This window comes from Lytechinus pictus, chromosome 5 (assembly GCF_037042905.1).
Source record: "Lytechinus pictus isolate F3 Inbred chromosome 5, Lp3.0, whole genome shotgun sequence".
Lineage (NCBI taxonomy): Eukaryota > Metazoa > Echinodermata > Echinoidea > Temnopleuroida > Toxopneustidae > Lytechinus > Lytechinus pictus.
This window is the reverse complement of record NC_087249.1, coordinates 30,897,000-30,912,557: the sequence shown is the minus strand read 5'-3', so window position 1 is coordinate 30,912,557 and position 15,558 is coordinate 30,897,000. Positions and strand designations below refer to the sequence as shown.

Sequence of the window (15,558 nt, the reverse complement as noted above, 5' to 3'; positions counted from 1 at the left end):
GGGAGGGGTTTACGGATATGCTATTTATAAGAACAGGCTTTCTTGCGTGAATAAGACCCCTAATGCAATGACTCTATGAGCCTAAACCTGATCACACAAATTGTAGATAGATCCTTTTGCAAAAAAGGTATTACAATACATGTACCATCTTTTCAAAAGATGAGAAATCAAGGATGTTTTTTTTTTATCAACATGAATATGATCAAACCATACAAGTCATTCAATGTCAAACAATACATTCACATAATACTAAGTAATCATGTGATTCATATAAAACAAATGGAAAATTAATAATACATCTGTATAAATACAAACAAAAGAATGCAATACACACATGCATGGAGGACATTAACATGCACAGAACAAAACAATTGATCAATGATCCATGTTCAAAATGTGTTGCAGTAGTTAAAAAATACCTAAAACTATCATGGAAGAATGTAGTAGATTCAAGAACAAAACATTTGGCTATTAATACCTTTTGAGATCGAGAAACTCGAGAAGTTTGATGAGCGTATTGTCGGATGAACAGACATATTATTTATTCAAACATCAACAATCATTGTGTTTTGACTTAACCCTTTGGAGGTTGAATGATTTCGCTTTATTCCATGATTTCCATAGACTCCAGCCTGCATTATAGAGTACCAAAGTGATGACGTCACAAAAAACTTGCATTTCAGCATTTTTTATACCATATTCTGGTAGAGCATGATGAAAAACCCCCACTTCCAAAATTTGGTGAGAATCGGTCCATGGGGGCCTGAGATATGACCTCATGTATACATAAATCGCCCCACTGAAGTCAATGTCTTATTGGCCTGGTTCCTAACTTTTAGAACCAAGCCAATAATACACTCACTTCAGTGGGGCGAATTATGTATTAATGAGTTCATATCTTGGGGCCCCACAGACCGATTCCCACCAAATTTGGATTGTGGGGGTTTTTCATCATGCTCTACCAAAATATGGTATAAAAAACGCTGAAATGCAAAAAGTGAAAACTTGATGACATCACACTTCGGTACTCTCTATATGGGCTCAGTTTCCAACCAAGACAGGCATCTTAGCATACCATCTCAACATACAAACGGATGAACCACACCTTTCAGATCCCACTCAGCATTCTTATCTCAATAATCATCTCATTTCAGCATAGAAAAAACAAATAGGAAATGAAGGCAAGCCACTGACTTCAAGGTGCTGAAGTTGATCAACACTCCGCATCCTTTCCTAACCAATGCTGCCATTTCAGCATAGACAAAATAGAAAAGCAAGAAATATACTGTAAAAGACACTGAGGTTGGCTAACACTCAGCGTCCATTCCTCACTAATCCTGTCATTTTAGAATAGATAAACAATGGGAGATGCAGGAAAGCCAGAAAAGATGCTGAGGTTCCTACTATTACAGACATGGCACTGATCTATTGTTCAGGTGCCTTTAAACATAAACAAATCAAACATTTCAGCACTCATGTGTCAAGGGATCATATCAAGATATAAGTTGGGTTTGATTCATTTTCCTTTTTTAAGTCTTAACGATCCACAGTTTCACTGGCTACAACGATACATGATCTTCTATTAAAACCAAATTATGGGTGGACTTTTTCCAAGGGACCTTTTACAATGTACAAGTAGAATTCTATGTGGTATCAAATAGACTGTTATAGAACAAGAAATAAAAAATAAGCTAAATGTTTGTGTGATTACTAACTATAGTGTCAAGGGCAAGCAAGGACAATGCAATTGCCCTATCGTCCATTAAATATCTACACCAGTGTGACGAGAGTGTAACTGAGGAAAGTGTAACTGAAAAGAAGGTGTAAAAATGTCCTGGCTACAAATTCATACTTTGTTTTGGTATTAATGGTAGGATAATTGATGAAAACAATTTGCAGTAATTGAAACTTTGTCAAAGAATAAATAGATGATATATTTTTTTCTAGCAAGAAAGCCAAAGGAGATACATGGGGTATCTTATGAAGAGCTGCTTGCAGGAATCTTGTGGGGGAATATGTGACCCATTACTTTTGACAAGTTACCTGATATATGGACCACCAATAAATGGACCAATAAACAGCCAGGCGAAATTAATGGAGATTAAATCATTTTAGTCATGATGTTAGGTAATCTACGAATTAGAACAACTGGTATTCGATCATGTGCCTAAAAAACTGACTTTTTTTGGATTTCTGTCAAAATCTTTGAGAATACCTTACTTGTTTCCCGCATTTTATATAGCTCACTAAGGTGACCATAAATACAGATATACAGTGCAAAATAAAAGACATTATAGCAGATATATTTAATATGTAATCCTATAAAACATTCTCTTTCTTGTAATAAATATGATGCACAGTGTATATTACACAGTAAGTCCACTGGCTAGCATTATGAAAGACAAAGCTTATATATGAGCATTTTCTTGAGCTAGAAATGTATACTGATGAAGTGCCCAGAAGATACATGTAGGAGTGCACCCAATAAATACTTTCTGTTGAAATACTTTTGTATAAATAACCTAGAATCAATTAGAAAAAAGTAATTTGTAAAAGGTTAGCTGTCAATATTACAGAGTTCTTTCTTAAGTTATCAATTTTTATCAATTCTTCTTTCAGTCCACATAAAAAAAGGTAAACTCAATGTGAAAAAACAAGAACATAGGGAAAAAAGTCGATACATTCCCTCTAGAGAAGAATTCAATGATTAAAGCAAATATTGATAATCTGTCTAAGATTAGATCAAAATAAATTGGTCACTAACATAGAAGCACATATTTCCTACATGAAAAAATAGGCACCATATTTTCTGGGAGTTGTACTGATATATTACTGTTTGATTCACACAACCTTTTCAATATTACATTATCAATGCTTAAAAAAATTACCGTCTGAAACAAAATCCACAAAAATAAACAATAAAAGAAGAATCAATAGCAAAAAATAATAATCTGCTTATTTCTTTAGAGTGGCAAGGTTGACTGATCTTAACTACAGTAAATATGACCCAGATAGATATCTACACAACCATGTAGTGTACTATCATTTCTAGTCCACCAAAAAGTAGGTTATTGAGCTAGCATCTCTCTAACATCATGTGGGTGATAACACTTAGTACAGATGACTATGCCTGTGTCAAATCTCTTAGGACAACAGACATCTGGGGCCCATTTCATAAAGGACTTGCAATTGTGCCATTATGGCAACTACCATGGACATCTTGATTCGGGTTGGCTGCTGAGTCCTGTTGCCATGGTAGTTGCCATTATGGCAAAGTTACAACAGTTGCAAGTCCTTTATGAAACAGGCCCCTGTTTGACTAATCCAAAATTTGACTTAGAAGATGTAAATAACACATTTTTTGCATATTCTCCCCTTAAATAATGCTCTGAGTTAGGCGACAACTTATTGAAGGTTGGCCTGTACAGAGTCTACTGTTTTTCAATTCATCAACCAACAGAGAGCTGACATACATAAAGCAACTTGTCAAAAGCCTCTGATGTGTCTTTAGCAGATATCCTGCTATAATGGCACTATGCATCTTTTCATGGTGGCTTTCCGCAAATCAAACATGCTTGTATAGTTTCCCCACGATTCAAGTTCCTTGGGCCTAAGTTCCCCAAACTATTTTTCAATAACAGTGTTGGCTTTTTCTATTATGAATTTGCTTTTAGCCAAACAGACATAAACCATTCAGTAGCTTATAAAAGGATCTGTTCACTTGCTTCTGATGGAAAAAGAACTGGGACTATGTCTTACCACCCAAGTGATGCTATTGTCAATCAATCAAATTAAGGTCACGTGGATGTAACATATACTTAGTCCTCATGTTGGTCTTTAGTCTCAACGAAGTAAATACAATGATAATATAAAAAATGACTGTGACAGTCTCAAGGAAATAAACAAGTATAAAAAATAAGGATGGAGAGGGATGCTGTCGCCATGTTAACAGATATCAGCCGTCTCATCTGGAAGCCACTGTGCTACTTGAGTGATTGGATCCTGACCCCGTCTGCCTCCCTTCTTCCAATGCCCTTGGGTCAGGCACAAACTTATAGAGGGGGGACCCCTGCATCAGGACCCTCGACACATCCTCACGTCCCAAGTCTTTGACTCTGTTTAAAAGCAAACCTACAGAGTTCGTCTCCTCCTTCCCCCACTCCTGCAGCAGACGCTCCGTCGGGGAGTCTGACTCGTCAGGACCGCACCTTCGGTTGAGGGTGTCCAACATGGGGATCTTCTCTGTGAGTCCCAACCCCACGGCTAGCAGACACCAATCCTTGCCCATGGGGTCCGGAGGATCTAACAACATGCTGATCTGTCTTCTCGTCAACGATGGGATCTCCAGGATATGCAGGTCTACACCTGCAATTAGATTGGATTCCACTGGCTCTGATCCAAAACAAAAGATATCAACAAAATCCTCCTCCTGGTTGGAAATGAGATTTTCAACCGTCCTCTCAGTTTTGAGTTGTAGTTTAAGCAAAGAACATGGGTCATATACCATGATAGTCTTCTCATGGGAAGACAGTTGGACTGGTGACAGCACCTCCATATTCAGCGGTAATCCGGGATAAGAATCCACTAGGACATGTTTGACAAGATGGACAAGGTCTTCCAGGAAGATGAAGCATCCTTGTCTGGAGTCGTTATACCCTCGCACTTTGATCTCAATGGCACATTCATTGTTCGTCATGGAAATCAACCCTTCAATGCTTCCACTAGAACACTTGGCTCCATTCCTCCACATTAAAAGCTCATTGTCTGTTGTGTCTTCCATGTCCTGCTGAAAGTTCCTCCTCAAAGACATCTGAATCCTGGAAAACAACCCTGAGGGCAAGGTGCTTCCACAATCACTCAACTGCATCCGGACACCACCATACACTCGGAAGTTGCCGTTTTCATCCTCCTTCTCCCAAATGCTCTCTGGGGCAGGACACCGCATGACGGCGGGAATCTCACACACTGTTCCGTGAACGCATATGTCCATAGCCTCCATCAGTTGGGAGATGTCCATGGCATCTGTGTCTGGGAACAGGGATTGGATGTAGTGGATACTGTACTGGCCTTCAGGTTGCTCTGTGGCATCGTGGCTCAGGAGCCTGCCAATGATTCCTGAACACAACCAGGTGGGTTCTATTACTATCACTTCCTGAAGGAGCTCACTGCTGAAACATTGAACCTGTGAAATAGATCACACAATATCATGACGTTCAGCACCAATATCAATTCAAAACTCAATAACTTAAAGAGGTATGAAATTGAATGAAGTACCAGTATCATCTAATCAATAAGTTTTTTTTGTGGTGATATGTATTGCAACCAGACTCGCCAGTGTGTCAAAACTGGTATGAGTGGCTTGTTATCTTTAATTATGATCATTACAGCCCAATTGCGATAGTATAAGGCACAATCCACTTACTTCACTCATTAGATGAAGTTGTCTCCCTACATCCCTGAGATGAGCTGGACCAGCTAGAGGGTTAATACTGGCATGGATGCCTTCTTCAAACAACACTCACCACCACTTCTGCCAATATGATATGACCACACCCACTTACCTCTCCCATTAGATGAAGTTGTCTCCCTACATCCCTGAGATGGGCTTGACCAGCTAGAGGGTTAATACTGGCATGGATACCTTCAGAGAACTGTTGCCATGTCAACACAGGAAAGTTTGCAAATGTTCTCCTCCACGATGGCAGTGCTGACGCGACTGCTTCGCACAGGACTGACACTGGGGCTTCAACCTGTTAAAATTATGTTTAAAAATGAATATTTGATTATCGCCTTTACCAAGTATAAGTGTGTGATGGTGTAATCATTTCAATAGACTCAAGCTAGAGTTCGAGTTGGCTCAAACAATTCAACTTGTTATTCTACAAGAGTGATATCATCAAAATTTCTTGCTTTGCAATGATTTCTGTTTTTAATTCAATTTTTTTGTAAATATTTTCATTGAAGAAAGATATATGCTTCTATGATCAGTTCAAGGGCTGATCCTCAGCTAAAAGGTCAAAGGAGAGGCTAACTGAGTAAATGTCATAGCAACTCACAACAAGAACAGTGACTTCAACCTTGCAGATAAAAACCGATGTATATTCAGTCACTGGCTACAAAATTATCAAAAGAAATTAATATTTTACCTGGTATAAACATTATGACAAGTTTCATTACCCTGCAGATCAATCAGTACCTGCACATTATTTTAAAGAATTCTGTAAATTACTGTCATTATGTATATAACTATATTTAGACCTAAACTGTGATCGAGTCTATAATTGTAAGAAATATTGCCTCAGGCCTACAATGAAGAGAGACATTTTGCAGTTGCCAACTTTGGAGAAATATAAGTGATTAATCGATAGTAATGTTCTAAAGGAGGCTAGATATGTTACCTTGAGTATTGAATTCCTCAAGCTTGATATGTGAGTCCTTAGCATCTTAATATCCTTGGATTGAGCAATGTGGGCATCCATTACAAAGAGGACATCACAGATGTCAAAGAGCCGGCCGAACAGCCTCTTGGTTTGGTATAGAACGATGTTCCCTTCCCCACTGACCATCTCCCCCGTGGGTTGCTTTGGACATTGGGCATGGTCAGCGTGTGTGGCCACCAGGGCTATCTTTGGTTGCTGACGATACTTGCCACAGTAGCCTAAGAAGGAGAAACATTGCATATGATTACATTGGGTGCGGTCAGGCGTAAACCAGTTACCTAAGGAACTTTGGTGGAATCAAGGAGTTTCTTGAAAGGAGGTACAGTAATCTGTGGAATGTGTCAATCTTGCTTGAAATCTGTGTTATGCATCGATCTTGGAATGTGTCGATCTTGTTTTCGATGAGAACAATAATTTGTCCCTTCTGAGTTCAGCAGTATCGTTACTGGGTCCACAAAGCACATCTAAAATACACCGTACGTTCAGAAGCATGAAAAAAATAGTTGCCAAGTCATCGTAAATGACTGTTATCCCCTTTGATATGAGATCATTGCTTCATTTTTGGAGGACAAATTTGTACATGGTTGCATCCTGCCTCAACAAGATGGAGACACAGAAAAGGTAAAAAACAAACTCTTCGGACCAATCCAATCCCACATATACATGTAACCCTGCATGCTGAACGAATCCTGTGCATTATATGTTCTAGAACAAAAAATATTGACAGTACAATATGCAAAATATGCAACCTTTTCTGTACCTCGGACCCACCTATTCTGAATTTCTAATACACATTTTCACACGACCTAAGAAAGGAGATGGCCACAGAAGGCGTGCACGTAATTGTGCAAAATGGAGGTAGGGGGTAATGGTTAATACTGTGAGCGTGAGGTGAATCCAGCCAACTATTTGAAATGAGGATAAAACCTGGATTTAAAACTATGCACCACTACTAGTACTGCTACTGCTACTGCTACTACTACTACTACTACTACTACTATGGGGAGACAAATTATTTAAGGGAAGTTCTGCACATAATTGATGGCATTGTCAAACCGTTTCTGAGGTCATACACACGCAAAATTCCCGAGGCAACCCTTACCAACTGGTTCAGAGGACGGAAGCTGTGATCTCAGGAAGTTCATCCAGTACGTGACCTGGGCGAGCTGTTCTTCAAACATATCCTCCAGGCTGAAGACTACCAGGTGGATAGCACCCTCATCAGACAGGAAGTGAGGGTAGGCAGTATGGTAGGTGTCTTCCCCAGAAAACTCCAGGAAGGTAAAATCCCCAGCACCTGCGTTAAAAATAAAATGGATGTGAAATAGAAGTTTGGTCTTTAATACTCTAAAGGGGCAATTACACATCGCTGATTTAGATGGCGGTTCCCAACAGTTTACCTCCGCAGTTACCTCCAGAGTCTGCATGCAATCATAACCCTGTATTTCAGATTTTGGACACTCCATTTTCAGTGGGCTACAACAAAGCATGTATTGCTTTGTCAAGCAACCAAAATTCAAAACAAAATTGTGAAACGTTTTAACCCACTGAAAGCAAAAAGGCCAAATGCTATAAATATGGCTTTGCTTGCATCTAACTTCGGGGGGGGGGGGGGGGGGGATCGCCTTGAACCACTATCTACACCGTCAATGTGTGATCACCCCTTTACCAAGAATTCACTAAAACAATTCAGTAAACATTGAATTGTATCACAAATGTGACAAATAAGTCAGGTCTACACTGCTAAAAAAGAATAAAATTAACCTCAAAGATATTAATCAGGCATTCTACATTGTCAATTGTTTTGTGAAAATCAAGAAAATGAATGGTCACATTCAGGTACTAATGAAGAATATAAATCGGGGTGCTTATATTGATGAACAACTATTACTGGCACATCACTTTTAATATTATAGAGTATTGTTAATCCTGCAAAGTCTCTTTTATAGAATTAATTATTTATATAATTTTAACAAAAGTCAATAATAATAACAATAACAGTTCTTGTATAGCACATATCGTATTATTATGATTATAACATCTCGGTGTTTCCCAAGGACTTAGATATGAACAATATGAATTATAACCGATAGTAACAATATATATATTTGGGGATCTACATTCTATGGACTGTGCCTTGTGATCTGGATATTAAATCAAAATAGAAACAGTTCATGATTTATAAATCCCTCATCACTGTATGAGGACATGATACGTTATATAAAATCATAATATCATAATTGTGGGTATGGGTGTTCCTGGCAAGAATTGCTAATCAAATATATCATTATTCTTCTCTGAACCTGGAATGTTTCCATGAGTGAACTCGATCCCTCTTGTGACCTCTGAGTCCACATCTATACTGGAAGACGTTGATGAAAGCTGCTTCCGCCTCAGGCTCTCCATGAAGAACCGGCTGCCGTCCATCTTCTTCCCGTTCCCGAACATGGGGCTGCGCGGGGTGAGCGGGCTCCGTGGACTCTTGGGAGAGCGTGGTGAGCTACGCCCATTGCTGCTACCGATGAGGCTGATGTTGGAGCGGGAACGGCGGAAGAGACCTCGAAAGTAACCACACTTGAGGGAGTCGATGAGGGTGGTCTTGCCAACACCAGAATGACCTAGAACCTTGATGCGGATGCGATGGAGAGGTCCAGAGGTACTGTTCAGCTGGTTGATAAAGAGCTCCTTACTCTTATCCTAGAGAATTAATCAAATCACACAAAAAATATTATATTCATAGTCGCACTTGCTGAGCATCGGTTCTGGATTCCAAGGGGGCATTTTACTCAGCATCAGATTCACTCTCAACCAATCATATGCAAGGATTTCAGTAGCTTATAACAATTGCTATTGTAATCCCTGACAAATTGTTTCATGAAACACTTCCCTGATGCTTTCCTGATTTTAATAATGATTTTTTTTTTCAACTCATGCAAACAGATTAAAAGCCATTCAAGCTGCTAACTGAAATGGTTCTTGGCAATCGATCCATGAATAAATCTTGGGGAAATGTAAAGTTTTTCTTTTCATATTTTTGACAGATTCTCTTTTCATATTTCAGTTTCTCTTGTACACTTACCAAAAAGAACATGAATTATTACGAATGTTGAATTATGATTTACAAGTGGTAATGATACATGATAGTCAACACCATATGGCAAAGAGTGAATGTGAGTTTACAATGTACAATACTGAATCTACTTAAAGCCGTTACCACAAATTTCCTTTCAATTCTTCTTTAAACCCATATTACATCACAATAATTTTATATTTAGTGAATTTGTTTCCAACATATGTACTTTTTTCAAAGCTTTCCAAAACTAAGATCACTTCATTATTATCATGATTATACCGTAATTGTTTTTGTAATTTCTTGACTCTTTTGTAACATTACTTTTTTTGTTGATTTTATGTATATTTTTATGCTCTTTTGTAAAACATGTTGGAATACACGTATATAATACATAATTATATAACACGCGCTATATTTTCGTCCATGCACCCCCTACCTTTCGGGGCATCTTTAATACTCTAAAGGGGCAATTACACATCCCTGATTTAGATGGCGGTTCCCAACAGTTTACCTCGGCAGTTACCTCCAGAGTCTGCATGCAATCATAACCCTGTATTTCAGATTTTGGACACTCCATTTTCAGTGGGCTACAACAAGGCATGTATTGCTTTGTTACTCATGCACAGTTCAAAATAAAATTGTAAAACGTTTTAACCCATTGAAAGCAAATAGGCCAAACTCTATAATATAGGGCTCTGCTTGCACCTAACTTTGAAGGGGTGGGGGGCACCTTGAACCACTATCTACACCGTCAATGTGTGATCACCCCTTTACCAAGAATTCACTATAACAATTCAGTAAACATTGAATTGTATCACAAATGTGACAAATTAGTCAGGTCTACACTGCTAAAAAAAGAATAAAATCAACCTCAAAGATATTAATCTACTTAAAGCCGTTACCACAAATTTCCTTTCAATTCTTCTTTAAACCCATATTACATCACAATAATTTTATATTTAGTGAATTTGTTTCCAACATATGTACTTTTTTCAACGCTTTCCAAAACTAAGATCACTTCATTATTATCATGATTATACCGTAATTGTTTTTGTAATTTCTTGACTCTTTTGTAACATTACTTTTTTTGTTGATTTTATGTATATTTTTATGCTCTTTTGTAAAACATTTGTCAATTCAGCTTAACAAGCTGCGATCATATGTTTTAATAAATCTTGAATCTTGAATCTTGAATCTCGTACACTTGTGCTACAAATAGGGACATAATTTACCCCTTCAAGTTGTGTGAGTACATCTGCTACATCCTCATGCCCTTCTAGACTGGCCAGCTGAGAGGCGGTCAGTCCATCCTATGACAACAAAAATCCAAACAAAGAAAAAGTGATGATGAGAACTCACATGAATTAAATTATGCACTCAATCTGTTAAATGTTACATGCAATTCATTACTTCTTATTCACTGGGACTATAGAGTGCCCCAAAAAATAAAGGGAAAATGAGGGGCCTTTTCTGTATAAGAAAATAATGTACTGTAAATGTATCATCATATAATCAATCTTTCTTATTTGTCACACAACTCATAATGATTAAAATAAAAAACAACAAGCATGCCAAGATGCTCAGAAACATTTTCAAAATAGTAGTGGAAATAAAGGGAAAACTGGGGCAGTTGTTGTTGTTTTTTTTAAGAATGAAATTTATGCAAATCTATTCATTATATAACAAAATCTTTCCCTTTTTGTTACACACTTAATAATGGTAAAAAACAGCAGGTATGCAGAGCTAGTGCCCACATACATTCTCAGAATGAAATGAAATTGAGCAGAATAAGAGGTCATGATTAACTCACAGGTTCCCTTTTCTGTGACACACTGTATATAGTGGCCTTAAGAATGAACTTCAAAACACACGCATCGTCTCTTCACAAGGTGTCTTTTGAAGCACTTAGATACATTACTGAAATCAGACACCTTAAACAGAGTTGTTGGTTTTTTTTTAAACCAGAACAATTATCTTCTGTTTTCATCAAGCTTTTTCTTTTTCTCACCTGATTTCTTTGGTGAATGAGAGAGCCTGCTAAACAGAGATACCTTACTACCTCTATGTGACCACCTCTGGCAGCCATGTGAAGTGCCGAGTTCTTATGCTGTAGAAAGCAACCAAAAAAGAAAGAATTAATCATGCTGACATGTCATTGTGATTAACTTAGAGAAGGTAAAACAAAAAATGTGAAATAACCTACAAAACAGAGATACATGACTCTGGCATGTTGTCAATTACATTATTGTATGTTCTTTCTATCCTAATATGAACATTGTACCCAAACAAGGAATGCCAGAAGAAAAGACAAACTAGTTTTTTTTACCTGTAATTCACAATTTAATCGAACAACAAAGTAACACCTGGAATTGCAATATTTTGAAATGGTTATAAAAAGTTGTTTGTACATGAAGTAGATAACAGCAGATATTGTAGGTTATAGAAAAATGTAGTAGAACTAAAAGAATGGTTAGGATATGTATGTTCGCCACACACAAAAAAGGTTAAAACAAAAGCATTAGTGTTTAAATCATTATTCTTTTCATTCCCTGCATCATATGTCATCTTGTTATTCATCATCATCATCATCATCATCATCATCATCATCATCATCATCATCATCATCATCATCATCATCATCATCATCATCATCATCATCATCATCATCATCATCATCGTCATAAACATCATCATCATCATCATCATCATCATCGTCATCAACATCATCATCATCATCACCATCATCATCATCATCATCATCATCATCATCATCATCGTCATCGACATCATCATCAACATCATCATCATCATCATCATCATCACCATCATCTTAACCACCATCATCATCATCATCATCATCGTCATCAACATCATCATCATCGTCATCATCATCATCATCATCATCATCATCAACATCATCATCATCGTTGTTGTCATCATCATCATCATCATAATCATCACCATCACCATCACCATTATCATCGTCATCATCATCATTAGCATCCCCATCCTCACTTTTTTCATCAACAGTAAACCAGGGGGGGATTAAATTCTTTTTATTTCTTACCCTGTTTAGAATGTCTCTCTTTGCTCCAACAGCATGCAGCATTTCCACCAAGTCTAAAGCCCCTTCTTTGCATGCAACATTCAATGGGGTATCACCAAGCTAAAAATCACACAAAATTAATTAGTAAAGTTAAGAGTGTTAAGCATAAAACAAACTTGAAATAACTTTATTATCTTTTCCCCAAGTCTACCAAATATCCAAATTTCTAGGCTTGGAACAATGGCAAAACATCAAACTTGAAGTTTCCTAAGCTTGGTATTAACTTCAAATTACACACACCGAAAGGCTAATGTTAAAAAATGCTTCAACAAATTTGGTTTAAAAATGAAAATAACAATATATCCAACCATGTTAGTTTGGAAAAACAAGCTTCAACTTTTGAGAACAACACTGCAAAAAACGTCCTTTCCTGTTTTGCAAAGACAGACTACAACTGATGTCTGAGGAAACAAACATTGGAAAACACCCCATCTGAAAATGAAATATCTAATGACTATTACAGGCCACAAGAGGGCGATATACATTGGAATCAAACCATCCACGATGGGTGCCAAGAGTCCACGTTGTATGACTTTAATTTGTTTAACCCATTGGCGACTGAGCCTGCACATATATGGACTGGCGCCTACAGAAATGTGTGTTGGAGCAAAATCATTCAGTCTCTGACAGGTTAACTTGTAATATAAACAAGAGAAGCATTTCTTGCTTGTCCCAATCACATACATTTTCCATGTCTTGAAAACTGACATTGAAATAAAAACAAGATAATGATCTATTCATTAATTGTTCATCCCATCCAAAGGACCTGGTATTGTCCAGGTAATATCTCTATTGTACTAGGTCTTCAACTTCATGCATCTGAGGAATATACACCATCTACAAAAACAATGCAAAATATAGACCCTTTCGCAAATTTCAAAGACATTTGGTATCTCTTAATTATTGCAGGTTTGAGGGTCACAACCTTACTGTCAAATTCTATTAGAGCAATTCCATCAAGATACGTACATTTGAACCCCCCCCCCCATTATATGTGGGACTTTCCTGAAGTGAATAATATCTTGGGTTTTCTTTTTTTTGTTCATACGAGCAAGTGTAATGCTCTCTAAGTGTAATGGATTGGGCATTTCATGAAAGGAAGCACTAATGGGAGAAAATGGGGAGTTGGATGTAGAAAAAGGTTGATTAGAACATGGAATTTCCCATTATTTACCTTATCCTGGAGATTGACATCACAGTTGGAGTCTACCAGGTACTTGACGATATCATAGTGCTGTCTCCTGACGGAGTGATGAAGCGGGGTGATGCCATGCTTTTTTTTGTTCATACGAGCAAGTGTAATGCTCTCTAAGTGTAATGGATTGGGCATTTCATGAAAGGAAGCACTAATGGGAGAAAATGGGGAGTTGGATGTAGAAAAAGGTTGATTAGAACATGGAATTTCCCATTATTTACCTTATCCTGGAGATTGACATCACAGTTGGAGTCTACCAGGTACTTGACGATATCATAGTGCTGTCTCCTGACGGAGTGATGAAGCGGGGTGATGCCATGCTTGTCAATGGTGTTCAGAAGGGCGCCGGCTTCCACCAGGATCTTGACGATGTCTAGATGGCCTCTGGCTGCGGCACAGAGCAAGGTTGTTTCACCATCCTAGACAAGAGACACGATGACATACAATGCTGATATACTGTACGTGAATGGTACCCAAAACAAGACATATATCCTAAATTCAGACTAGGGCAGGAAAGCAGTGCAGTGAAGTATTGCTACATCACAACCCACAACATCACCAAGGTCCTCAAACCCTTTTTGCCTTTTTTCTTGCACTTTAGGAGAAATCACGTAAAACAAGCTTTTGATCATGCTGGACCAGCTCTGTGGAATGCAGTTCATTTGGTTCTGAGAGACAAAACCATAAAATGCACCTAAATACCTGTAACTCTATATGAGTTAGACCTGTTAACATTGCTTTTTATGTAGATTCTGACTTCTTTCTTTATTCTTTACACCATACCTTACATATTCAATCAAAATAAAAAATAGTGTTAAATAAAACTCTTTTTTACCATCATTATTACTGACCATGTTCTGGGCCTAAAAATAGATTTGCCAGCCAACTCACACTCTGTAAGTCTCGGCAGCTCCTGAATATGAGTAAAAAGGTCATTACCTTGTTTTTGAGATCTAACGTTGCACCAGCTTTGCATAGTGTCTGAACTATACTGGTGTAGCCATGCCAGGCAGCTATGTGAAGAGGGGTTTCCCCGTCCTCGTCTGCTAGGTTCATGTTAACAGCCTGATCGCAGAGATACTGCACCGCTTCCCCCTGACCGTAACGACCGGCAACGTGCAGGGGCGTCTCACCCGTCTGAAACATGAAATGAGCAAGAATATGTAGTATCCATTATAAGTGTATCCATTATGCTAGTAAATTAGCTTTTCAGATGTGACAAAGATGTAGAGACAAGATGGTGTCTCACTGTCTCATAAAGCTGTTTATGAATGATTGGAAAATCTACAAAGATGCTTAGTCAGCTGTATGTACATACTTAGGACATCATTTACTAAATTTCTTTGAAAATGTCATTGTACTGTGAGGTGAAAAAAATCAAATCTTTCACCTTCTAGCTGTAATTCCTTTTTTTTATGAATTGTTTGGTTGTAATGAAATCATTATTGTGATATCATACTTGACTTAATACTTGTATTGAGACTTGCAATCCCATCATGATAGTTGCGTCTATATAGCATACCTTATTTTGTGCATCAAGACGACAGCCTTGGTCTTTGAGAAAGCTCATGGCCGCAATCTGACCCTGCCTCGCCGCCCAGTATACTGCATTATCACCATGCTGTAAGAACAAAATATAAATAAAAAACAATCAAATTAGATTGTCATAATATTAATCACATTCTATTTAAATCTGATGCGGTTACATGGAATTTTGACAGGAAGGCCTGGTGGGAACCCCTGC

General features: G+C 37.8%; 1 protein-coding gene across 2 annotated transcripts in view; it reads right to left on the bottom strand.

Annotated features, from left to right (window-relative positions):
• Positions 1–241: 241 nt before the first annotated feature.
• The window catches only part of LOC129262115 (death-associated protein kinase 1-like), a 36,228-nt gene continuing 20,911 nt past the window's right edge, over positions 242–15,558 (bottom strand). For both annotated transcript variants that reach the window (XM_064100236.1, XM_064100237.1), the window contains 11 exons: positions 15,337–15,435; positions 14,754–14,951; positions 14,036–14,233; positions 12,581–12,679; positions 11,522–11,620; positions 10,746–10,823; positions 8,744–9,137; positions 7,543–7,737; positions 6,399–6,658; positions 5,562–5,750; positions 242–5,182 (listed from right to left, as the gene is read on the bottom strand). In XM_064100236.1, the coding sequence (XP_063956306.1) occupies positions 3,965–5,182; positions 5,562–5,750; positions 6,399–6,658; positions 7,543–7,737; positions 8,744–9,137; positions 10,746–10,823; positions 11,522–11,620; positions 12,581–12,679; positions 14,036–14,233; positions 14,754–14,951; positions 15,337–15,435 (3,027 nt within the window). In that variant the 3' untranslated portion in view covers positions 242–3,964. The remainder of the gene's footprint in view (positions 5,183–5,561; positions 5,751–6,398; positions 6,659–7,542; positions 7,738–8,743; positions 9,138–10,745; positions 10,824–11,521; positions 11,621–12,580; positions 12,680–14,035; positions 14,234–14,753; positions 14,952–15,336; positions 15,436–15,558) is intronic.